The sequence below is a fragment of the Watersipora subatra genome, chromosome 8, assembly GCF_963576615.1.
Source record: "Watersipora subatra chromosome 8, tzWatSuba1.1, whole genome shotgun sequence".
NCBI classification, from domain to species: Eukaryota; Metazoa; Bryozoa; class Gymnolaemata; order Cheilostomatida; family Watersiporidae; genus Watersipora; species Watersipora subatra.
Window position 1 is genome coordinate 56415471 of NC_088715.1, and position 27586 is coordinate 56443056.

A 27586-nucleotide genomic window follows, 5' to 3' on the forward strand; every position below is an offset into this window, starting at 1 on the left:
CTGCCTGAACTCTGCAACTAAACAATTCGATCTCATTATGTAATATAAATGACAAACGATTCACTGTAAAACGACATGAGATTAGCTTTTAGGCAAAAATGGGACGATACAATTTCATGAAGAAAAACACCCAGTAAATGCTAAAGTTTTGCATTAGCATTGTAATTTAATTCTAATGTAAATCCATTAGGTTCTTTTTAGTAATTTCACCTGAATGTGAAGCCAAGTTTTCGTGAGCTCTTTAGTAAAATGATGATTACAATAAACATAAGCATATACACAGAGACAGGCGTATACGTAGAGAAAGATACAGACAAAGATATAGAAAGTCAATAATTTCACAGGGATCACAGCAATATGCAACATCTCATACTATGCAAAGGTTTTGCCGCATCTATCTATATATATAAATCTCAAGTTTGTGTATCATCTGTAAATCAGTGTGTACAGCTCTATGTCTATGTACAGCTCTATGTCTATGTACAGCTCTATGTCTATGTACAGCTCTATGTCTATGTACAGCTCTATGTCTATGTACAGCTCTATGTCTATGTACAGCTCTATGTCTATGTACAGCTCTATGTCTATGTACAGCTTTATGTCTATGTACAGCTCTATGTCTATGTACAGCTCTATGTCTATGTACAGCTCTATGTCTATGTACAGCTCTATGTCTATGTACAGCTCTATGTCTATGTACAGCTCTATGTCTATGTACAGCTCTATGTCTATGTACAGCTCTATGTCTATGTACAGCTCTATGTCTATGTACAGCTCTATGTCTATGTACAGCTCTATGTCTATGTACAGCTCTATGTCTATGTACAGCTCTATGTCTATGTACAGCTCTATGTCTATGTACAGCTCTATGTCTATGTACAGCTTTATGTCTATGTACAGCTCTATGTCTATGTACAGCTCTATGTCTATGTACAGCTCTATGTCTATGTACAGCTCTATGTCTATGTACAGCTCTATGTCTATGTACAGCTCTATGTCTATGTACAGCTCTATGTCTATGTACAGCTCTATGTCTATGTACAGCTCTATGTCTATGTACAGCTCTATGTCTATGTACAGCTCTATGTCTATGTACAGCTCTATGTCTATGTACAGCTTTATGTCTATGTACAGCTCTATGTCTATGTACAGCTCTATGTCTATGTACAGCTCTATGTCTATGTACAGCTCTATGTCTATGTACAGCTCTATGTCTATGTACAGCTCTATGTCTATGTACAGCTCTATGTCTATGTACAGCTCTATGTCTATGTACAGCTCTATGTCTATGTACAGCTCTAGCTATTAAAGTGTTGAAATGAAAAGCTCGCACCGTGCTGGATTTAAACTCACGAAGATCGCAACCACATGCTTGTGATTCAATCATCTAACTACAAGTTTACGAAGACTCCTATGTTTTCATAGCTCTTACTATACTATATCGTATACCCTTTTACCCGATTTCACACTCTAAACTGCGTATTAATTGATACTTGTGCCTACAGGTTAGGATGACCCTGTTATAAAATATTTTATGTCAATTTATATGAAACATGATGCTTTATTGTCCTCACCATACTAAGGAAAAATAGTTTTTTGCAATATTAAATCAACAAAAGTATCTCTCGAAATAAAAATTTCGAGATTGTTGTACTGATTTTTAATTGATTTTCTTAGTTTGTATGAATTGTATTATTACCAAATCATCTGTTTGGCAGTTTACATGCTTGCTATTTACATCTCATTTATATTTATTTTCTTTCCTAATTTATTTCATCTGCTCAGAAGACTTTTTCCAGCTACACTACCTTTTTATTGATTCTGATTACGCATTAATTTATAAGGATTTCTTGGCGCTTACTTTGCGGTCCAAAATCAATAAATAAGAACAAAATGTGCTCCTTTTCTTTATATAGATCCTTTTTGTTATTTTCTTTAAATTATTTTTATAACAATTATGACTATTACTTTTTTTAATCCACTGCAAACTGGATTTGAACTCACAACTTCCAGTTCTGCGGACATCTATTGAATTAATACACTAAACTGTCCAACTTGCTTCATCATGGAATAAACTTGGCACATACTAGGAATACATGCCAATATTTCATGGCTTCACCTTAAACTGTAACACGCTTCATGTGTAAAGCCATACCGAAAGAAAAATGCATGCTTATAAATAAAAAAAATGCTTAAACTCGCATAGCCAACCAGACTATTGTAATCAGTATAGATCTGTAGTAGGCACTGCAGCCGGTTCGGTATGAATTAAACAGAAATATACACAGTAAACATAAATAGCACAGTACACAGAAATAAACAAACGCCTTGATTTAAAAGTTGTAATAGTGAAAGTTGATGTTGAATATGTTGATTAAAAATAAATAAGTTTTTTATACAAAAACCTTTTTTATTACCCGTGCAACTCTGGGCATCTATCTAGTTATAGTATATTCATAGAAATAGCTGCAGTTAAAAATAGGCCTTTTTTAATTATGAAAACGTTAAATTTTTTTTCAAAAGTTACTTTACCATTTTCTAAGCCATCGTGCTCTCAAGTGAAGGCAAATGTTTCACTAACAAACAAATAATTTCTAATTTTGTGCAGTTTAATTTACAAAATATTTAACCAAAAATATTGTGAAATAAGCTCATCATTTTCTAAAAAAGCACATACCTCTCAGTTTTAATGTTTCCCTGACTATTTAACTAGTTTTTAATACTGATTCCAAGGTAATATATGAATAAAGATTCAAACAAACCAACAGTGAAATCTGAACCAGTAATAATTTGGTTCATGTTTCACTCAGTCATAGTAAAAGTATGATTTTCTTTGTATAGTCAAGTGAGTTCATATATTCTCATAGACCAACACCCCAAGGTTACCAAATCCCAACATTCAGTAAACTTTGCACATAGAGTTTCTTGCTAGACATCATAAATATAAGCATCGCTAGGATAGTGTGATGTCTACTGGTAGCTTTTGAGTCGCAGCAGATTTTCATACATGAGTGCAAGCGTATGCAGGAGTTGTCACACTTCCATATTCTCATTTGTTATCTAAATTCCTTGACTATTACTTTCTTTGGGTTCTTCAAGACAAAAACTCTAACATCAGTAAGTAACAATAATCCACCTATTTAGGCTCTAAAATGGGTTCATAAAATAATATTTGATGTTTTTAAAAATTTCATCAATTACTTGTATCCATCAAAACTGCGTAGCCATTTCACTAAATTACGATGTGAATTGAAGCTAACAAATATTTCAATGGAATACTGGCTTCAGGAAGCATATTATTTGGGTCAGTTACATTTTAAGGGATATTACAAAATATTGTAGACAAGTGGGTAGCATTTGAACTAAATTTTTAGTTACTACAGTTTTGACATAGTCACTTGAAAGGCCAGTGTGTTAGATGATCATATGTTGGTATATTCCATTATTAAAGTTCAGACAAAAATGTAGATAGAATCATAAATATTAAATTTAGATTACAGTGCATCCCCAGGATACGATGTTGTTCCGTTCCAGGGTTGGCATTGTATTGTGAAAATTTCGTATGTAGGGGTATAGAGGCCATTGTAATCAAACAATGCAAACATCCCCTGGTAAAATTGTCCAAATTGTTAAATAAAAAGATTGTCCATATAAAGTTTTGTCCATATAAATGTGTACATTTTGAAAACTAGTAACATAGTATTATGTTAACTTTAGTAACTATAGTTATCTACAGTAATTGTTTAGTGTTTAGGGTATTTTAATGGTTATGATCTGCAATAAAATGCAACATTATAATGTATGTACTAAATGAAGTACGTGCAGTAATGAGTTCTTACCTTTACGGTGTACATCTAACATAAACTTTGAATTAACTTCAAGTAAGTTCAGTTTACTAAACTCACGCCTAAAAGTAAGCTTAAGTATGTATTTTTAACTATTTTACTGAATTTAAACTTTTTATCACTAAAATTTTATTACTTTTCAAAAAATTTATTGAACCTAATTTAATAAAAAAGGTCCAGCAATGCAGTTATCAAAAGCGGCTTCTTGTACACTTGACCATTTAATGGTCATTGCAAAGAAAAATGAAATTTTATTTACTATACAGGATGTGCAAACGTTTGGGGTAACGTGACTTGACCTGGTACATGTAACGAGTAGGGCAGAGAGGAGGCAAAAAGTATCAATGCTATTGATGTTAGAATGATTTATGTACACTTGAAAATAAATTTAATACATAATGAGAATTTTTAGCGATCTAAAAGAAGTTGTCTACTCCTGTTGAATTGGATCGCAACTCCAATTTTCCTACTGGTTTTCAACAAAAAGTTTACCAATTTTGGGTCCTGAAAAACGGAAATGGCCAGGGAACCCAGCTTTCTTGCTGGTGCAAAAAGTGCTTTAAGAAAAGTGTTCTTTTGTCTCTAGGTTTTTTGTTAGAATCACAGTTATCATCTCAGATTTTTGACACTTTTCCATTTAATAAAAACCTATCTAATAAATTCTGTTTCTGACGACTCCTCAAACCTTCTCTAAAATAACTCATGCACCTTTCATTAACATTGTCCACAACACGGCATGGAAGAACATTTTTTGGATGTTTATGTTCAATAAACCTAGTAAGGCTTTCATACCAACTTATACCTTCCTTGATTTCTGCTGAAGTAGGTTTTGCTGTCTTTTCCACTTTATTGCCACTAAATTGTTGTTCCTCTTGAATGCTGATCCCATACATGGCCTCCAACTCCTTCAAGTTGTCAGTTGAAAGCTCCTCCTTGCGCTTGCTTTAATGTGTTTTTTTTGCAATAATAATTGCAATTGTTGATTGGTTGCGGCCATATTCCTTGGCAATATTATATATATTCCTTCTTCTTATTTATTAATGATCTTCAACTTTGTTGTCATGGAAATCATTTTTTCCTTTGTCTTGTAACATTTGTATCGATCTCAAAATTGATAGCTAACAAATTAAATATAGGTACTTGTAGTTATATACGTATGCTGAATAAAAGTTTAAAAATTTATAGTAGAAATGAGTTTAAGAGTAAAAATGAATATTTGCTCTCGCTTATGTACTTTTTACGGTGTTCATGTCTCGTCCAAACATTGTGAAAAAGTTTTTGGCTAACCAAATTTTGGCATTTTTGTCATTTCAAGGTACGTAACAAGCACACCAGCTGCCAAATTTGAACTCGGGCGAAAGTTTTCTTTAACTCGTATAGTGAGATAAACTTTGTATGATGAAATGAAAACCTTACCATGTTTAACTTCGTAAGGTGAAAATAATTGGATATCAGGCTAATCGTATCCTGATGGTCCACTGTACATTGATTGGAGTTCAAGATCATAGTTTCATTTGTTTTACCTTGTTGTTATTTATTACACCAGTGTAACGAAGTAAAAATACCTAATCTTTTTAGGTGCTTGCTTCAAGCTGTCTAGGTACCAAAGCTTCAAAAATGTTTACTGGGGAAGGGCTGGTCAGTTCAGAGCAGATGTAAGAGATCAAGTTGAAACCTTTTGTTGAACAAAACTCAATGTCCTGCCGCGAAGGTTGCTAGATTGGCAAGGTAGCGCCTTTGCCAATTGACTACCTACCTAGGTTTGCTAATTGTGTTTATTTATTCTCTTTGCTTTATACAGACACACCTAATGATTTTTACCAGCACTCTAGATTTTCATGGTACAAGTATCTAATGAGTGATCATGTACTTTCTAGAATAAATGGGAAGCTTTGAAGAGCAAAGTTTATACCTGATAAAGGAGCATATTCTGGTGTCAAAACCACTTATATTTTCCTAAAAGTTTGTAACTGTTAAATTACTTTGACTGAATCTATACAAAGTATTTGCATCATGCAGAAGTCATGTATACTAGAGTAGCGTGACGATGGTAGGTTTTCTCTTCTCTCATTTCAAAGTTGTCAGAATTTTATTTGCAACTTTTGAGTTTTTATATCAGAATTATTTTGTTGGACTTGGTTGTACAGCAAAGTTGAGCATTTCACAGAAGCTTCTGATTGCATAGTAAAAAACTGTATCATTTTGGTAATGGGGCAATATTTAATGATTGCTATTGTTTGCAATACAAAATAATACTGTGTTTTGTGCGCAACTTATTCCTCAAAAACCGAGTTTGAGGTCTGCTTAGTGTGGTAAACAAAATGTTTTGCTATTTTTAAGAATTATGCTGCACAGACCATTGCTCTATGACCTCGGCCAAACTGGTTTGAATCTGTTGGTAAGCAAATGTCAACAGCTGGAGACACACTCAGTTGAAGAGGGCTATTAAAGGATGGATTTCATTCTTGTTACCACCAGTGCTCTTTTAGAAAATTTAATTCTAACCTGCTGTTTACAGGTCAAGAATTCCAAGCCACTAGGCTAAGGCAACACCATACTATATTTAAATATGAAAGGATAAATTCACACAAATATTAAGGCTATAACCCTGCTATAACCCTATGGTCTTACAGAACTTTTAAACAATCAATAGTCACTTATTAGATTATTGAAATAGTTTGTGAATAATTCAAATACTTCTAGCTATAATGCAATTAATAATATTACATTACTTATTAAAAAGTTGCAGTGATTACTTGCTATTGTCCTAACATTGAATATCATCAAGGTGACAGTAAGAGAAACTTCTGGTGAGAGCTTCAATGAGTTTGACTGGCGTGAGCAAAAATCTTCTGACCAAAGCAGTTCTCATATCGCCGATGACTGTATAATAGTATGCTGCAGAGTCTCGTGGTCTAATGATCTTACCATCAAAAAGGAAACAGGTGAAAACATATCCTGTATTTAAGGAGCTTAAAGATACTGTCATAAAGTGTTAGCTTTTAAAATGTGGTGTATTATAAGTTATTAAATGGATACTGTTTGCTGACTTTAGAACACTTTAGACATTACACTTTTAGATTTTAGAGACCCGTAGAAGGCTTTCAAGGTTTTGCTAAAGCAAAAGTAAATATTGAGCACGGGAAAGTGCTGTTCTATTCAATAAATTTTCCAGTCTATGGTACAATTGCCATTTATTCTGTTATTATCTGTATATGAGGATATCTTTTTGGAGACACCTTTTTTAATGATGAACATAAGCCCCACCTGCAATTTAATAAAAGGCCATCAAAGGTACCACAAAAACCGACGCATAGTAGTCAACTCGGTAGAAATGTTGAAACTGAGATGTTTTTTGGTTTCCAGATCACGGTTCATAGCCTTGATCAAACAAAGCCTTTGGGCTGTGTCTGTTTATCTTTCAAACTGATCGCACAACTCTGAAGTTTGCAATGATTGTTACAATTGCTCTTAAAGCGTTTTGTCAAACTTAAGGCTTTTATCGAGCTTAACAAAATCACCCTGAAATCACCTATTGTTATGCAACAGCAAATCGAGATGTTAATTTTAGTTAATTTGTAAAAATACAATTATTATTTCAAATTGTATTAAAAGTTTATATTTGCCACTTCATTTAATTTTACCTATGACAGAACAATATAACAGCCTAATAAGTTTAAAGATGCAGCCTGTTTACTTTTGCTAAGTCTATGATCTAGAAATGTAATTAAATATTAGAAATAGACTGAGTCAAGATAATGCTAGATTGAATAATTAATTTAAAAACTAACCAAACGCAAGAAAGTCTTAGATTTTAACTAAAAATTATGGTACTTAGAGTTTTTTTTATCCTTCATTGTCTGTTTTTGTTTGAAAAATGAAATCGTTAAATAACTTTAATGATTGTATGAAACTTTACAGAGTTGAGAGAAGCTATCAACTTGATAAGTAGCCTTACAGTGTTAAGTAGTGATTTCGTTTTGTTCATGCTCAAACTTATGACTTAGAGGAAGCAGCATTTTGCTTAAAGTAAAAGCCTGTTTGTTTACTAGACTTAGTGTGACAGTTTGTATCAGTTGTTGTTGATCTAAAAAAAAAATAAATTGAACTTTGATCATAATACACATGCACATAATTATGATTACATACATGACATACAAAAATCCTTAGCTTTTAGATGGTGACACATTTTTTTTACTGCACTGCATGCTTTGCTTAATTAGTGTAATTCTGAAAACTAATTAGTGTAAACTCTGAAAATTAAATGTTAGAAGTTATTAAAAGCAATAAACTAAAGTCTTATTGTCATCCTTATAATAAAAAAATGGATGAGTAGTTTGGGCGATACAGGAAATGAATGGTGTGTAGGTAAGAGCAGCAATTGCAGAGAAATGGGGCTGGTATAACTTAGACTACTATACCTAGACTTTAAATCAACATAACTTACCATATTATTGTACTTTTATGGTCGGTTTTTATGTTGGACTAATAACCGTTCATTTCATCATTTCCAAACTCAAACATTTATGTGTTCATTGTACATTTATATCTCTGTTAGTTTTTTTCTACAATTTACCTGTCAATGCTTGTGTAGACATCTGCCGGCTGGCAGTTTTAAAGTCATCTAGGGGTGGACAGCTTTATATACATTTAGTAGTAGACAGCTTTATATACATTTAGTAGTAGACAGCTTTATATACATCTAGTGGTAAACAGCTTTATAGACGTCTAGTAGTAGACAGCTTTATAGATATTTAGTGGTAGACAGCTCTATAGACGTCTAGTAGTAGACAGCTTTATAGACATCTAGTAGTAGACAGCTTTATAGACATCTAGTAGTAGACAGCTTTATAGACATCTAGTAGTAGACAGTGTTATAGGCATCTAGTAGTAGACAGCTTTATAGACATCTAGTAGTAGACAGCTTTATAGACATCTAGCAGTGGACAGCTTTACAGACATCTAGTAGTAGACAGTTTCATAAACATGTAGTAGTAGGCAGCTTTATAAGCACCTAGTAGTAGACAGCTTTATATACATCTAGTGGTAGACAGCTTTATAGACGTCTAGTAGTAGACAGCTTTATAGATATTTAGTGGTAGACAGCTCTATAGACGTCTAGTAGTAGACAGCTTTATAGATATCTAGTAGTAGACAGCTTTATAGACATCTAGTAGTAGACAGCTTTATAGACATCTAGTAGTAGACAGTGTTATAGGCATCTAGTAGTAGACAGCTTTATAGACATCTAGCAGTGGACAGCTTTACAGACATCTAGTAGTAGACAGTTTCATAAACATGTAGTCGTAGGCAGCTTTATAAGCACCTAGTAGTAGACAGCTTTATAAATATCTAGTAGAAGACAGCTTCATAGGCATCTAGTAGTAGACAGCTTTATAGACATTTAGTGGTAGACAGTGTAATACAGATCTACTGGGAGGCAGTTTCACGGACATTTACTGGTAGACAATTTTGTAGACAATGTCGTGTTGTTAGTTTTATCGATATCTACTGGTGAACAACTTTAAAGACAACATCCGATAAACAGTTTTATAAACACTTAACAAAATATATTTTTATTGAGATCTACTCATAGTCTGTTTTATAGACCTCTACTAGTAAGCAGATTTATAGAAAACTACCAGTAGTAAACTATAGGTGCATAGATAATTTTATAGGCATCTAGTAGTAGGCAGTTTATTATAAATTTATTGGTAGACAGTTTTATGAACAATTACTGGTAGACAGTCTTAGATTTTTTAAGTAGTTGGTATGAAAAGTAATGATGATGTTTGTTCAGCATAGGGATGGACAAGATAATAATAGCGATATTCGGTAGTTGTCTTCTCGATAATATAAATTGAAGTGAAACTGCCCTTTCGTGTTATCGATCTTACCGGTAGTTTCTTTTACTCATCGATAGTTCAAACTTCAAAATATTGTTTGTCAATTTTTTTGTTGCAGATAGTTTTTTTTTCTCCAGTTCATTCTTTTTATTTATAGATCACGATATCATGATTGTTCTGGCTGTGATTTTGTTGCTGAATCAAGGTATTTTCTTTCTCCTAATAAATGCTGACTGAAGCCTAAGCACTCAATTGAATCTTTTAAAGACTATTTTTGCACACACAATCTTATCATTTCAGTAGATCTTATGCCATAAAAATCCTTGTTCCCTTGATAATTATTGAGATTTTTTTAGTTATTTCTTGTCAACTCAATATTTTATTTGACCAATAGGTCGATAGTTATTTTATTTTGGTAGGGAGTTGATTGCATCACCATCATCCAGTAGTTATCGGTAACTCGATATATCAAGAAAACAACTCCCAAAGATTCGGTATTAGCATATCATTATTCATCGTCCAGCCCTAGTTCAGCATTAATTTTTTGCTCAATTGAGAGGATTGTCTTTTCCACTTCACTTCGCTACTACTACTACATACACGAGACGCTGCACGATTTATAGATTAAAGCCTAAGATAGAAAAACAGGCTCAAAGTAGACCTACTACTTAATATCATTCAGATATCATAGAACCAAAATGAAGAGGAGCTATGTAAATCTCCACGGATATACAAGCTTCAGATACACAAACTTCACTGATAAATAAACACTGATATACAAATTTCAGGACTTATAAATACTATATGTGCATGTTAAAAGTATGCTGATTGTATAGTCAAAAATCTGCTACAATTTTCAAGTTTCCGCTAAAAAAATTGGTGTTTTAAAGTACTAAAAAATTCGAGGATTGACTAATTTAATCTAGTCATTGATTTTGATTTTTCTTTAAAATTAATTGTGTATTAAAAGTTATGTTTGCTGAGTCTTATAACATTTGCATTGGGTATAATTCTTTCATTTTCTTCTAAGGCTACCTCCCAATTCACTATTTTCAGAAACTGACAACAAATGTTTTCATTGTATTATTAATAGTAGTAGATAACATTACAAACTGTTGTTTAAATGCAAGTTTCAACCAAATATCAAGTTATATCAAAATTTTCTAGCTTTGATAATAGACCGGCAACTTTGGCAATCTTTGAAAGATGTTGACTGGACACAGTTACAACGCTGAATAATTACTGCATTTTTATGCCACAGAACGCAGTATATCATTGGGTCCAGTTTTCATTGTATAGTCTATTTTAGTATTTAAACTGTGTTTAAGACACACTATATCATAAGATGAACTTTAAAACGTATGTCTAAGACAACACCAAAGGAAAACAGAAAACTTTGTCAATTTTCAAAATAGGCACACTTCTTCCACAAGACCTTTCAAGTTTTTGTTCTGTATATCTGAATTAGACAGCTGAGCTGTGTCACTGTTCAGCATTCCAAGTTTTTTCTCATCCTTATCCGAGTCAGACAACATTGATGCCAGCATGTACATGAACATGTATGAAATATCTAACAATATAGAGTTCAGTGCTGGGCAAAGTGCGGCTCTAGAGCCGCATGCGGCTTTTGGCAAATTTTGTTGCGGCTCTTTTAACTCTGTGACAATTCAAACTTTTTTGACGTATATAAAAATATCCTTATAATATACTGTATAAAACTACATGCATTGTGACATATTAGGCTTATCTAAAAGTGCACTATTACTGCCTTATATGTATAGCCTACACATTCATCAGAGTCATAAGTCATGACATAATGTACATGTAGCTTTTCTGATGTAATAACGTCCGTTGCTGACCTTATGAGGACAAAAATAGATTGCTCCAGAAAGGTTCATGAAGAAGTCATTTCATTATGATTTCATAATGCTGGCTTATATAAGATGCTGTGCCTTAGCTGAACGTGTTATTTGTAATTGAGCCAATTAATGAAGTGGGGGTAGCAATGGCATATTCAACAGAACAAACCTTTCCCAGAGTTACAATAGAAACCTCACCAAGTAAACAAAATAGAAAAATATCTACAAGAAAATTCTAAAATGAGTGCACCTTGGAATATGCATTCATTTTTAGGCATGGCAAACCGCAATGTCTATTGTGTCAGGAAACGATCTCCGCTAACAAGAAGACGAACATCAAACGGCATCATTCGGCGAAGCACGGAGAGTTTACTGCAACATTTCGACTGGGATCTTTAGCGAGACATCAAAAGCTAAATAAACATCAAAAGTCACTAACGTCTTCAGATAATATGCTAGTTTCTTTTACAGCTACTGATAAACGCGCTTACGAAGCATCTCTACGAGTCTCAAAGATTCTAGCAAAAGCAACGCTTCTCTATTCTCATGCTGAGATTGTAAAAGAATGCATGGTTGAGGCTATGAAATCACTTTTTCCAGATAAGCGTGATATAATTGGTAAAGTCAAGGCAATACCACTTTCTAGGAAAACTGTCACTGGTAGAATTGAAAGCATTAATGTTCTTTGCTTACCCATATAGACCAGGCAGATTGCTTTTCAATCGCTATTGATGAATCTACTGATATAATGGGCGTAGCTCAATTAGCAGACATTGTAAGGTATGTAGGCTACTGTGTGTACACCCACAACTGGTAATCATTTTTACCATGCATTTGCAAGCTGAAGTCATACGTGCATTTTAATAGACAGTAAAGAGAGAACACAATTCCAAGTAGAAAATGTTGCACTTATTTTATGATATTTGTTTCAAAGTGACTAACCCACACATTTATACTACATGTTTCTTTATGAAACGTCAGTATGTTTCTTTATAAAGCATAGTGTTATGCTTTAGTCATACACCCTGTGTTGCAGATTCTTTGATGGTGAAGAAATAAAGGATGAGTTTCTTACTTTGGTTAGATAAGAAGGAGAAACCACCGGTCAGGCTAACTATGATGCCCTCGTTAAAAGACTTGACAAGATGAAGATACCTCCCACAAATGCATATCTGTAACAACAGATGGCGCACCAGCCATGGTTGGAAGAGATCAAGGGATCATAGCTAGATTGAAAAAGGATATGCCATCAATGCTAGTATTCCATTGCATCATCCACCAAACTTTTTTATGCGGAAAACTAAATGATCACTACCAACAACTAACGTGTTCAAGCTATGAAGATGATCAACTTCTTCAGAAGTCAATCAGCTCTCAGACACAGAAACTTAAGGAAGTTTCTCAAAGAAAGCGATGCCATTTGTGAAGATTTACGAACATACAATAACATTAGCTGGTTAAGTAAGGGAAATGCTCTGTCGAGGCTGTGGAGTACTCGTCTGGAGCTAACCTCATTTCTAAATACATGCACAAGCTTGAATGCAAAACAGTTTCAAGAGATGATGAGCTCTTCTAAAGATATGAGTGACCTTGCCTTCCTTGTTGACATCTGCGGCCATTTGAATGATTTGAACCTCAAGCTTCAATCGAGAACAAGACTATCATTAATACTCTACCAGCTGTTCAAGCCTTCTCTCATTAGTTGGAGTTGTTTCTGGTGAATGTGCAAAGTGATTTGCTTCACTTTCCTACGCTAAAAGCATTTTTATATGACGATGAAGAAATGGCGTCTTGTACAGCTGAGTGCACTCACTTTATAGAAAAGCTGCAACAAGAGTTTAGAAAATAGCCACTCACAGGTGTAAGTAGGGGCAGTAATACATATGTGTAGGTAGTTTCTCACCAACCTGTTAAGCCTAAGATATGCAGATGCTCAGTCTTTCCACCAAGCTAGCAGATCAACATCATCATGAGCTGTGGTACCTCGCTTGTACTTTTGTAGTTTTTCATGACTTGAAATGTTTGTAACTTCATTATCGCTGTCTCTGCTTTTACTGGAACTGTATAATGTTGGTATTCACTTCTTTTTATAGGATGCTCATCAACGCTAGTTGAAGACTGACTAGTATCTCCTTCCTTAAAGATTGAATTGCAAAAAAATTCACATTACAGCTATTTGGTATCAAAATATTCACCATGTTTCATTCTGCTGTATTGTAGATGCAAAATAAGCAGAAATGTAATTACAAGTTTTTAAAAGCTCAAAAACGAACAGTCAATCGCCACCATCACGAAAAAGCCATAGGCTGGAATTAATTAGTTTCTCTGACGTACTCAAACAATTTGGTTATTGTTTTGGCACGTGATGTTATCACGTGAATTGAAAGGCCAATAAAAGACTCAATATAGAATATTTTGTTGCACTAGTTTATGACAAACACTGCGGGGCTTCACTGAAAAGCCTGTATCAATTATAGATGCTTGCTACATTACAGTTTTTTTTCGGTTTGGTTTAATCATCAAGTCGTAATTTGATCCTGTGACCCATACTTCTTGCCAAACAGCGGGCGAATAATTTCTGTAGCATTTTTTACTATCACAAGTGACCAACAACCTCATTATGTTTATCAGAGTGTGATATGCACTCATTCGAGCTAAGTTTAAAAACATAAATGAGCTTTAGTGTAGGTTTTAAGATATCAGTGCTCGAAAATGACCGCATTACAATGATGATGAAACCGACGCGCAAGGACAATCGGACACGGTTTTATTAAATGCGAGAAGTATATTTGTGAAAATTTTTCAATGAATGAGGTTGCATAAAAGGGTAAACAGAAGCCATCTTGTTCAGCTACGTTCCATTTGAGCCGTTTTGAAAAGGGATTCTTATCTACGGCGCTTTCGTGATGGCTGCGATTAACGGTTCATTTTTGAGCTTTCAAAAGCTCGTAGCCACATTTCCGCATATTTTGCATCTACAACACAGCAGAGTAAGACATGGTAATTTTTTTGATACCAAATCACTTTAATGTGAATTTTGTTAGGTATAAAATTTTAGACAGTTTTTCGATCTTCTTTTGGTATAAACTTCAATGTCTTAAACCTCAGGCCCAAGTCAGAGGCAGCTTTAACATGCATGCTGGATTCAAGAACATCAAGCCTTTGTCTCAGATTACTAGGGCAGGCTTGCTTGAACTGTGATATATATCCAGGATCATCATCATCCACACACATAAACCTTAAGAGATGATTGAGCTCTGGAAGTGCGATTGCTAACGATACAAAACTTGCGCCACAGAGTCTCTGAGTAGCAACCTCCAAAGGAGTCGATAGATCTTGGACTTTCCTAAGCTTTTCCATTTCATAACCTGGTATAAATAAAAGTAACTAGTAAACCTGAAAACGCTTTGTTCTTGTGAATAGGGACTAAAACAAAATAATTACTTGCTAATGATAAAATTTTCTTATTACCTAAACCTCTTAAAAAAGCTTGAGCGCAATCAATATTTTGTAGAGCACTGTTAATCATGGTTATTGTAGAAGCCCACCGAACAGGTAAATGTCGCTTTTGTAAGAAGAAAAGTGTAGATTTAAGCTTGCATTCATCTATATATATGTATATATTTCTAAATGTTGGTGTGCGTGCGTGTGTGTTGCTTCAATTATAGCTATTAAAATATTGAAGCTAAGATTTTGTATTCTGATGGATTTTAACGCACAACAAATTACACAACATTCTTATCCATGCGCTCTACCACTGAGCTACAATGATATATTAACCAATACATTATTAGATACCTCAGACCACAAAATTATTTTAGCATTACGATACCCCTGTTAAGAAATACTTCCTCGTAAGATTCAGTTACAATATCTGTGGTGTAAGGTTCACTAGGCTATACTCTAACTGCTCTGACCTGACAATAATTTTGTAATTAGCTGTTTTTGTCATCAGTTTTGGTAAACCCATAGCTGTTTATTGCTCTATGATGGCCTATGATACCACTAAACCAACAAGTATTCACACTGGTTGTTGATTCATTTTTAAGGCAACAAGTCAGCTGGTAACATGTAAGATTTACATATCTCTACAACAAACTTTCATATATTATACTATTATACCTAGCTCTTGATTATATGCTTTACATGATCAAACAGCTACATATTTGCTCATACTAATTCAGAGGCAACCACAAGAAGACATTCATTCATATTATATAACTGTTTCCCCGGAGAGTCAAACAAGGTATTGTTTTTATTCTGTTCATTATTCAGTATTACTCATTACTATGCTTTATGTATTGTTTGTCAAACTACAAACAACATTGTTAGTTATTTTATACTATAGTATATTTTTATATCACTTATAGCCTTTCATTATTCTGTATAAATTAGTATCTCACATAACATGCGTAATATCTCTCACGAAATATCTCACATAATTTATCGTAGTTTTTACAGTGCTTATCAATACGCAACAAAACCAGTGAAAGCATCAGTTGAATTCTTCACAATCTGGGCTGAAGCAGTTTACAGTAAAAACTTGTCACTTCAAGACTTGTGGTTCAGACCCATACAACAGCTGCATAGTGTGAAGAGACAGAAGTAGTATATATCTACAATTATACAACAGCCAAGGCGGCCCAGAGTAAAATCAGAGTAGCTGAACATTTACTACCTAGGATTTTCTTTTCTACAAGATATCATCATCTGCTACATGAAAAGATAGTGTTTGTTTTATTAAAACTTATAGTCTTCAATTTCAACTTAACTGCTCACACATACTGTTGTAGTAAAAATGCTACAGAAATTAACTCTCTCTACAAACACTATTATTCATCACAATCGATTAGTATTTAGGTTTAGTTATTAGCTGTTACACTTAGAATTAGAAGCAGCTTTTTTAATATATACATATGTAATTTGGTTCAAAATTGTTGAAAGTTGGGTCAGTAATATCATAGCAGACTTGTTTAGATGCCAGGCATCGCTTTGATCAATCTCATTATCCTTATTGCGCAGTGTGTTAAGTTCTTCACTGTGTATGTGTAACCAACCATATTACATATCAAGATATTTTTTTACAATTGCTGCCTTGTAGAAGCAGTGGGGGTATGCTGCATGGAGTTTTTCTAGCCTTTACAGAGAAATCTAGTTTCTTGCCTCAGCCACACATTGGCAGCAGCATTATGATTGTGTTTTATGTACTTCAGTTTTAATAATTATTTTACAACATACTTACTAACATGACCAGTTCATCAAACCATGTTGACACTCGCTAACTCACATCACAGATAATGCAAGGACTGCTGCTTTATAAGGAAGCCGAAATTGCCATTGAAATTCAAAGTCAGTTTTATTTCGGAGTCAAGCATGAATTGAGCAGTAGTGATACACAAACTTCCCACATTGAGCAGCTAAACCAACAGGTCACCATTTCACCTAGTTTAAGTGAAGCTGTTGAACATTTTGAAAAAAGCTATGCAGATGGAGTTATCTGATGAAAATATTTCAAAGTTGGTGAAACAAATGGATTGCATGGAGGCAGATAAAACAAATATTTTAAGACAGTTGAAGCAGAGACTTAGTGTGTCAGCCAGTAGGTCCAACAGCTATTCACTTCCTCATTTTAGAAGTAGCAGGGATAGGCAAAGGCAATCACTACAGTCATATTCATCACGTCTAACTCTTAATTATGGTCAAAATGAACTGGTACAAAGCGGTATGGCTGCTTTGGGTTTGAGTTCGGTTAGTGAAAAAGTTTGTAGCAAGAGGTCATCGGGGTCATACAGGTCTGACTCACAGATCAGGGATCTGTACCTGACCTTGAGACACTACTAAGGACTCACACCATGAATGAAAACGATATTAGCTTAGGACAGCTTAATGCATCTAAAAGTAACTCACCAAAATCACAGACAAGTCTTAGGTCACAGCCCAAGAAATCTAGTTCAAAGGCTCAATCAAATAAGTCACAAGCAGTAGGCAGTTTTATTGAAACTCTCACATCAAAATCATAGTCATGCAAGACTACAAACAGTGCTCAAACTGGCAAGTCTCAGGCTTCCTCATATTTTAGAGCAAAGGCTACAGAAGCAGCCGCTAAAGTTGCCACAGCAGAGGCAAAACTTCAAGCGGAGTTTGACGCCAAGCGTTTTGAGGAGCTGGAACTGCTTCAGATCAAACAACATAAGCAGGTCTTGGCTAAAAGGCGACATATCACCGAAATCAAACTTTGTGGTGAAGTAAAGACTAACAGGGCAAAGCAGCAAGCCTATGAAGCTGCATCAGATAGACACCATGACGATGAGTTAAGGTCCTTATTGTTGCAACCACCCTCCAACATCTTTCAGAGTTCTGGCAAAAGAAATGATTAAACAACTTATAAAGATGTAGAGACCAAAAGTGTATTATCAGCTGACTCCATAAGTCTGGTACAAGATGTATCTGAGACTACTGTTAAAACTGTGGGTGAATCTATGGCTACAGCCATAGCCATGAACAGGAACCATATCCCGGCTCCAGCTGTGTTCAATAGAGATCCACTAAAGTACACAGACTGGAAGATAGCATTCCATGTCTTGATTGAGACTTGCCCATACACTCCTTTTCAAAAGCTTCATCTACTTCATCAGTATGTAAGTAGAGGTGCTATTGAGTGTATAAAGGGGTATTTCACTTTGCAAAAGCCCAATGCATACCAAGTGGCATTAAATGTACTTGAAGAATAATTTGGTTCTCATGAACTGATTGAGAAGACTTTCTATGATAGGTTGGTACAGTGGCCAAAAATCATAGATCATTCAACATTGAAAATGGACAGTTATTTTCTCAATCAATGTGCAACAGCATTGGAAGCAATTCCAGGCCTTCAAGTACTTAACAAAATTAGAGATAACAAGAAACTCATACATTTTCTACCAGAACAACTGCGTGACAGACGGATCAGGTATGCAACAAATCAGTTGAAAAAGTCAGATGTATTTCCTGATTTCCACAGTTATGCCAAGTTCATTGCTCACAAAGCAAAGGTTTTTGGCAGCACTTTGCATGAAATAACACACAAGCAAGTGAACAAAGACAAATCAGACAGCTTGAAGAGAAGATCAGCACATGTTTTTTAAAAGCAGAAACTAAGTCTCAAAGTGAAACCAACAGTGTTGTTGAATCTGAAGTACAAAATGAACCTGAAAATGTTGTTAGGAATAAGCTAGTACAGGGAAATTCGGAAATCCAGTGTTTATTTTGCAAACTTTCAAGAAAAAAACGATGGAAACATGAAACAGCAAATTGTTTCCATCTAGGATAACTCTCAGAGCAAGAAATCCAAAAGTTCATAACATATAGGTCTTTGAGCTCTGCATGCTTAAGAAGGGCCATGGATACCAACAAGGTCAATCAAAATCTACTTGTGTTACATGCAAGGCAGCACACCCAATTGTACAACATGCAAAGTATGAAGCTGAAAACCACCATGCTACTCAAGTAAATCCTAACAGTAAGACACCTGAAATACTAAAACCACAAAACTTAGCCACAGATGCAAAGGAAACTGTATGCAACCTAGCTTCCACTAAAAGAACCAAAGTGCTTATGTCAATGACAGTTCTGGTTTGGGTCTTTTCTGTAAAGGAGACAAACCAAAAGGCGCTCACATATGCTAACTTAGACTCAGGTAGCGATTCTTGTTACATAACAGGCACTATAGCCAATCAACTCACATGTGACAAAAAACCTATCAAACTGCCGATGGCAACAATGTCTAACTAACACTTGGTTTGTGCAACAAATGGTAACTAGACACAATGTCTACATCTGACCTCATTGTCAGAGGGTATAACTGCAAAAAAGATGTTAATCTTCCTGTTGTATACACTACCAAACAGATACCTTCTAAATATGAGTCTATATCGAAAGCTGAGGTAGTAACTCGTTGGGGTCATCTGTGAGACATTGCAGAAAAAATGACTAACGAACCAGACATTGAGGTCGATCTACTCATAGGAGGTAATTGTCCAGTAGCCTTCAAACCTAGAAAAGTCAGGATGGGAAGCAATCTAGATAATGAGCCTTTTAGCCTGCACAGTGATCTGAGATGGCCAATTATGGTCAGTCTGAAATTTTACTCCGGAGAAATTTCTAACTGCACCATTGTAAACAAAACTATCATAGAACCCATAGATGAGAAAACTGAAACAAATTTCGTTTGCCAACCTGAAACAAGCAAAACCAATAAACAAATTGATAAACGTGCTAAGCCAAGACTTCAAAGATTTTGCTACTACCAAAGATGCACTATCCATAGAAGGCAAAACCTCTTTTGAACTAATGAGCAATGCAACTGTGGTATCAGAAAACAATGTCACAATGCCGTTGATGCTCAAACAGAAGCCAACTTCAAATCGTAGCTTCAAAACAGCAGAGGCTTGATTCACACCTGTTAAATCTGTAACAGCGCTACGACTAGAGCTTCAAGTCGCACATGGTGCTGTTGAGCTCTCTCAGAAAGTACAAGAAGAATTGCAACTGCATAATGCTGACAAATTTTATTAAACAGACTCTGAGGTGGTTCTAGGTTACATTGATAATACCGAAGCTAGATACCATACTTATGTAGCTAATAGAATCGATCAGATCCGTGATAGTAGTGATCTAAACAAGTGGTTTCATGTTCCACCCAATCTAAACCCAGCCGATCATGTCTCAAGAGATTTGTTTCCCAAACAACTTCTATCTCCTACCTGCCAATGGTTTACAGAACCAAACTTTTTGTGAAATGAGCCTGCAACTATTACTTCACAGCCTAAGTTTCAGATCTCAGCTAGTGATGCAGAAGTCAAGGTGTCATTAGCAACTCAGAGCAGCTGCGCTTCTATTGATGGGCGCATATACATTTTCTCCAAACTTAACAAAGCAGTCGCTGTAATTTCTAAAATTCAAAGTATTTCCCCTCACTACAAAGCTCATAGCCAAACATATTGTAAACAACAGGCAATAAATGCAATGATCAAAGCTATTCAACTGGAACACTTTCTAGAAAAGGTCCACAAGTTGAAAAGCTCAAAATCTGTAAATGCAGACAGCTCAATTCTCATACTTCACCCATTTTTCGATGAGCATTCTTTCTTTAGGGTGGGAGGAAGGTTGCAGTCTAGTGGGTTACTAACCTTTGAAGAAAAACATCCTCTTCTATTGCTGAAAAAAAGTCACCTAACTTAATGATGATAGATTACTTTCAGCATGACACAGCTCATCTAGGTACAAAATACACTTTAGCCCGGCTTCGTACACTTGACTTTTGGATTCTTGGTGAGAAATCTAATGTTTCATTTAAAATTCGAGACTGTGTTGCATGCATGAAAATATGGGGATGTCCACATATCCCTCAATTGGCAACACTGCCTTTTGTCCAGGTCAACAAGTCTCTTTGATTCACACATTATGGCCTGGACTGCTTTGGACCATTTTTTGCCAAGGATGGGCATAAGGAACAAAAGCGTTATGAGTTAAATTGTCACCTGCATGGCTTCAAAAGCAGTGCACATTGAGTTGCTGGACAATATGTCAACTGACATTTTCATAAATGCTGTATGTACTGTCATGGCAAAAAGGGGTCCAATAAGCAGCGTACAGTCTGACGAAGGCACCAAATTTGTTGGTGCATATTGTGTTGTCTGTCACAATATATGGTCTCCTATTGTCACCGAATGGGCTTCTCACCATGAAGTCAGATGTTGTTCTCCCTCCTTGAAGCACATTCTCAGAGGCTGGTTTTGACTCTCGTAGACGCTGGGATGATAATTTTTGGGTGTCAGCTTGATGGAAAGTACATTTATAAGTCCAAAACAAATTTTATAAGGCTACTGATTACAAGGCACATTCAAAGAACTAAAGTTGATGCATGTATTAGGTGAATAAAGCTTGAATTGAAAAGCAAAGCAATCGAAGGTACACTCAAAAGCGATGGAGACTATGAGGTGCTACTCAAATGGCTAAAAGGTACAAACAGCCTTTTAAAAAATGACCAAAACAAGGGCTGGGAATATATTATACTATAATGTCACAAACAGATAATGTAGCACTCTATAGTTTTTTTTACTTATGTCATCCTGTACAAATTCAACAAAAACGATTCTTTTCTGCTGTCAAATATATTTTTTTCATTGGCAAGAGATTATTTTTGGCAAGCTAATAAGACAGTTAAGGCCATCTTGGTTTGTTGAAAACCAGCCATTTGGCCCTAGACTCAGCTCAACTCGTCTAAGCTACCAGTCAAACACCTGCTTGTCTACTTCTGCAAATTAACGTGAAATACCTAAAGTTGTTCTTCCAATTTACACTAAGTAGCCGTTAGTTATATCATTAGCTTTAACAACTAACTCTATAAGAAATGTTACACTGCATGAAAATCTAACTTGTGTATTGTTTGAGGAGGACAAGTACATTCTCGCCCTTGCAAAGCCTTTTAGCGCTAATTAAAATACTTTTTTTTCTCTTTTTTTTCATCCCCTTTGACTCCATCAATTTTCTTTAACTTTTAGGTGGTATAGTATGCTTCTATATTTCTAGCTGTTTCTATTGCAGAACCAGGGCTTGCTTAAACCCCCAATTCACATTTGGACCATCATTACAGCAAGCACCTAGAATACTTTTAATCAGCAGGGAGTAGGTTAATTTTCCAAGAGTAATAGCCTTGGTCTTCTCAATAAACTATGTCCAATTCATTTGAATCTCTACTTTGTGTGCTTTGGATGGCTGTTATGCACCATTTTGCAAGATCTGACAAGTTGCCACTGTTCATTTTTTACAGTTATCTATCTGACTGTTTTAGTCCTTAGATTAGCTGTGACAAAAATAGATAATCTTCTGAAATTCTATCGTTTTACAAAGTCTATAAGTTTTCCACTGAGAAAGAGTTCTATGATATTACTTTCATGTTGTCTAGTTTTCAGACTCTTATTGGCAAACGTAGGTAAAAATCCAAAATTAGCTCCTTGAATTGGACTCAAACTAGTGTTGTAACACCCAGTAGCCTATTGACTTGTGCTGCGCTACACATTTTTAACAAATGTTATTTCTTTAGATTGATTTATATCACAATTTTGTTTGTGGTGTGTTATTTAAACAAAGTTCAAACTAAATTGAACTAAATAACAGTTGCTAAATAGCCCCATTGCATAGTATTCAAACATAAAACTTTCTAGAACAACATAAGTCAGTCATAACCATTATGTAATTAATAGGCTTTTAATTCATTGTGCATTGCTATTTTTAAAAAACATGGTGATGGCACAATGCTGCATTTCACTTACTAATTATTGTCCAATTTTTGGCCAGAAGATCAGAAACAAACGGAATGAGATATCATATTATACATGTGTCATACAATCCCATGGTGGTTGAGGTTAACAGATTAAGAGGTTCGAGGCTTGAAGGTTTCATCTAAAATTTTAAGACTAAAAATCACCTCCTTTACATAGAGTTGAAAGCTACAAGGTAAAGATTAAGAAACTTGAGGGTATGCTCTACAAGGTTGTACCCTAGCATTTACGATTTAGCACGCACCTTGTACTCAGTTAGGAAAGTCACAACGTCAAGCGACTCATAAGGTTTGCAGACAATCACTTTATACTATACAATAAACAAACCAATGTTACCAAAATTACTAAGACTGTGATTGCATTATTGCATATAATCACTTTAAATCAAAAAAAAATGATTTTAACCAACTATTATACATTTTAACACAGAGTAGAGTAGTATGCAAATAGTTAGCTAAAAGAATATCTTTAATAGTCACTCATCATGAAGAAATGGCAGCTAGCTGTTACCAGTACGGGAACATGTTTATAAAAATGTAGTTTTGCACATCAAGAAGTCGCTGATCTAGATTGGGCACTTGGCAGTTTTTCCGGATACCACAAGTGCAGCTCACTTTATAAACTTGTGATTCATGTGGCAAATGATAATTTAGTTTTTGATATGCAAGAACACAAACTGGTTTTTGATATTGCCACTGAACGATAGATTTTGAGTGAGCTTTCTTACATGTATATACCCAAAACAGTAAGCATTATGTATGTATTATTGGCTGTGAACTTTAAAACATTGTAATTGTTAAACATTCTTTGGGAAAAAAAAACAGACAAAACATATTTTACAGTTGAGTTATACTTTGGTATTGCCATCGACAGTTTTGTAGCCTATGTATGTATAGTAATCTATGCGTGCATGTATTATTTTATAAGCCTATATCATTTACTCTTGTGTACTGCATGTAATACTATCTCTCGTTTCTGTGTACAAGTATTGCTGTCTCACGGATTGCTGTCTCTGTGTTTATTACCTAGTGGTTATGTCATTCGTAATGTCATTCATTATGTCATACATTTTATTGTGTCATTAGATTATGGTTAGATGTCAACAAAATATAGAGGCTCTGCAAGATAATAGTTGATGTTTAAAGCTACGCGTATTTAGCTGTATATCAAGTCAATCAGAAATAAGATATTGATTATAATGATGATTATAACAATTAATATGACTGGATGCAGCCGAAACTATTAGCAAGTAAATAATAATGCTAGATTAATACATTTATATTAAATGTATGTTATAAAATATTGTTAATTACTAATTAGCTATGTGACATCAGTCTTGATTGATAGGTAACATTTACAACTATACAGAATCAAAAATGCTGAGCATTGATAAATTTAATTTTAAAAGCTTAGATCACAATGATTTTATCCTTTAATAGTTGAAATACTAAAAAGAAGATAAAATGTCATTCGTTGCCTCATTGTATCTGTAAGATATCTCAGGTGTGGGTATTTCATCCAGATTGAATTGGTAGCAGAAATACTTGACAGTGAAGGATAAAATCATAGCGGTTTGGAGAAAATCAAAGTCCATGCTGATTTCAAAAGATTGCTAAATTTCAACCTATGATCTAGGGCTTCTGAAACTGACCAGCTCATTATTGGTTGATAAATCAATTAAGAAACCTTCTGAATCTCTCTCGTCCAGGTGCATGATTGCTTGGCCATTTAGGTAGGTAGAGGCATTTTCATAGATGATACCATCTTCGAGATAGCATTTTAGAATCTTATTTGATCCGTAGACTGCCAAAACATTGTTGTCAGGAGCATTGATAGCATAAAAAAATTTTTCGTCTTTTGGATTTTTTGCTTCTAGCCGAGCTATGCCTTGAAAGTCTCTAAATGGCATGCATTCTAAAATCATTAGTGACTTTGCGTGATTAGATGGGTGCACATTATAATACACTAAGTTGTTACGGCTAGAGTGTCCAACAGCTGAGACAAGAAGATTTCGGGTTTTACTCACATTGTTAAAACTATAAGTTGAAAGAACAAGTGCGGAGCCTTTCTCACATTTTAAACAGCTGCAGTCTAAAGAAGTCAGATATGCAAAAGGAATGTTTGCATTCAGTTTAAGAGCCAAATGATTCATTACAACAATAAATGATACTATTAATTTTTTTTTAATTGTTGTCAGGGCCTCTTTCCAAACTAGATCCAGAGTTATCAAACTAGAACTGTTAATTGTTGCCAACTCTACCTGTAGGAAAATTTTATTAGTTTAGCATTCCTGGAGTTGAGGCCAAGTCAAATTGGCCTAATACGTGATGACCAATGATAGTTGCCGGCGTTAAGTCATAAGCTAAGGTTTTGCTCAACTCATAGCGTGACGTTTTCTAACTTCTTTAGAAGGCAGCCAGATTTGAATAATTGCTCTTAATTATTAAATTGTCAATTACTAAAAGATTATTTATTAGAGATTACAGGTTAGTTGCATATGCTATTGTATTTTATTATACCATGTTATGTTGTTTCTTGTCACTTTTCATTTGATGTTCAGTACGTTTACTTGCTATCATACTGTAACTTTTCATACTTTATTGCATTCATAATTATTGTGCTTTGCAAGTTGGTATAGAAATGGTACTGAAATATTATTTCAGGTTTCACGGTAAAATTAAAGATTGTGAACCGCACACTTAACCAGTGAAATCGTCTCTTTTAAAATCCTGAGTGAATTCAAAACCTAAAGTTTCCAAAAAACTCTACAGTGAAACCTTCCTCTAATCAACTGTGAGGACAATTGATAATCCAGTCAGCCACAGTGTAGACAACACAAGAGCTGTTCCGTACCAATAAAAAAGATAACTCCAGTCAGCCACAGTGTAGACAACAAAAGAGCTGTTCCAGACCAATAAAGAAAAAATAACTCCATTCAGCCACAGTGTAGGCAACACAAGAGCTGTTCTGGACCTATAAAGACAAAATAAATCTAGTCAACCACAGTGTAGACAACACAAGAGCTGTTCCGGACCAATAAAGAAAAGATAACTCCAGTCAGCCACAGTGTAGGCAACATAAGAGCTGTTCTGGACCTATAAAGACAAGAAAAATCCAGTCAGCCACACTGTAGGCAACACAAGAGCTGTTCCGAATTTATAAAGAGAAGATAACTCCAGTCAGCCACAGTGTATACAACACAAGAGCTGTTCTCGAACTACAAGAAAAGATAACTCCACCCAGTCAACAGACATCAGGATCTATGCCTGCATTACATCTTAGCGAAAGTCAACTGTGAGTATCTGGATAGAACCATTCATTTAAACTAACATTTTACTAATATACATACAATTGGCTATTCTGGATTTAGGCATTATTACCATACAATTTTCATTTTAACTATGCTATATATGTACCTATATTCTGGCAACCTGTAGCTTGTGACTCACGTCGGCGATTTCTTTGAACAGCGCGCTTTTGGCCATTTACGTCAGCATGTCTAAGGTTGGGGACGCTTCCACGATGCTGCATACTGACGACACTGATGGTGTGCATAATGTAATGCTAAGCATAGAATCAATAGATGACAGTAATGAAAACTTGACTTCTAATGAAACACAGGAAATAGCCAATTCAAATAATGATAGGGAATTTAATAGCGCTCTCACTCCCAGTGTAGTCAGCAAAAGCATGCGCTTGCGACGAAAGGTAAAACTTTCTAGCATTGGGAGAGAAAGCCAAATTTCTTAGTTAAATCTTAAATTAACCAAACAATTCATGATTCAGTACAAAATTATTGGTAAGGTCCAGCATAATGTAATAAGAGAAACTTCTATTGACACATTGTATGAAATTTGTGACAACATTGATGCTAGAATTATCAAGACTCATAATATGTATAATGAATTAGTTGCTCTATTTACTACTGATATGGTATCAAATAAAATGATAGAAACAATAAAGCCCATGTATGATGGCCTTGTGATCACAGGTAATTCTCTGAAAGATTCAGTAGAGGAACACATGGAGGCGCTTGAAGAATTGCAACTGCGGGAAGCTCAACAGAAAATTGCTGAAGTCAACAGAGAAATAGAAAAACAAGCAAGGCTGTTTGAAGAGATGGTAAAAGAGAGAGAATCTAGCTCTAACTATCCTTCAACATCCTTTGTAATGCATAGCGTAAAACAAATTAACAGAGCTATCAACCAAACAAAGGAACCTGATTTGCCATCTATTGAAGGAGACAGACACAACACAACCAGAACAGAACAAGCACAATCATGCAGAGAAGTAGCTAAAGTTACTGAGCAGATAGGTGTGAATGTTGAGAGCAGAAGAAACCCAACCAAAGCCCTACCAGATAAGTCAAAAAGTACCATGTCTACTTCTGACACTACAAAGTCAGAACTATCAATGGTAGAACAACTAGCAGCCTGCCTGGCAGCAACATTTAGAAGTTCACATAAATCCGTAGAACCCAGTGTATTTGAAGGAAATGTCTTAGAATTCAATGATTGGGAAGTAGACCTGGATTCCTACTTTTGTGCTGAACATATAGAGGGTAGCTACAAACTGCGACATCTCAAAAGGTTTTTGAAAGGAGAAGCCAAGCTATGTGTTGAAGGAAATTTCAGCACAAACACAAATGATGCCTATCTGGCAGCTAGAACAACTTTAAAAAGCCGGTATGGAAATGAACAAAACATAGCTAGGTC

At 35.0% G+C, this 27586-nt stretch overlaps 2 protein-coding genes across 2 annotated transcripts; one reads left to right on the forward strand and one right to left on the reverse strand.

Moving 5' to 3' along the window:
- Positions 1-426: 426 nt before the first annotated feature.
- On the reverse strand, positions 427-12247 carry LOC137402764 (uncharacterized). The gene is made up of 3 exons (XM_068089271.1): positions 12244-12247; positions 11113-11261; positions 427-1302 (listed from the first exon to the last, which is right to left on the reverse strand). Exons 1-3 carry the CDS (start codon positions 12245-12247, stop codon positions 427-429), a joined length of 1029 nt encoding a protein of 342 aa, XP_067945372.1.
- Positions 12248-12887: 640 nt separating this feature from the next.
- On the forward strand, positions 12888-13271 carry LOC137402765 (general transcription factor II-I repeat domain-containing protein 2B-like). The gene has a single exon (XM_068089272.1). The coding sequence runs from the start codon at positions 12888-12890 to the stop codon at positions 13269-13271; it is 384 nt and encodes a 127-aa protein (XP_067945373.1).
- The last annotated feature ends 14315 nt before the right edge of the window (positions 13272-27586 follow it).

What these genes read in the sequence shown, in the direction of transcription:
- LOC137402764 (XM_068089271.1), bottom strand. An exon ending in TGAAAGGTCTTGTGGAAGAA is followed by an intron (nt 1,303 to 11,112) that starts GTGTGCCTATTT and finishes ACACTTTAATAG; the next exon opens with CTAGAGCTGTACATAGACAT.
- LOC137402765 (XM_068089272.1), top strand. Translation starts at nt 12,888, where the DNA reads ATGAAGATGATCAACTTCTTCAGAAGTCAATCAGCTCTCAGACACAGA.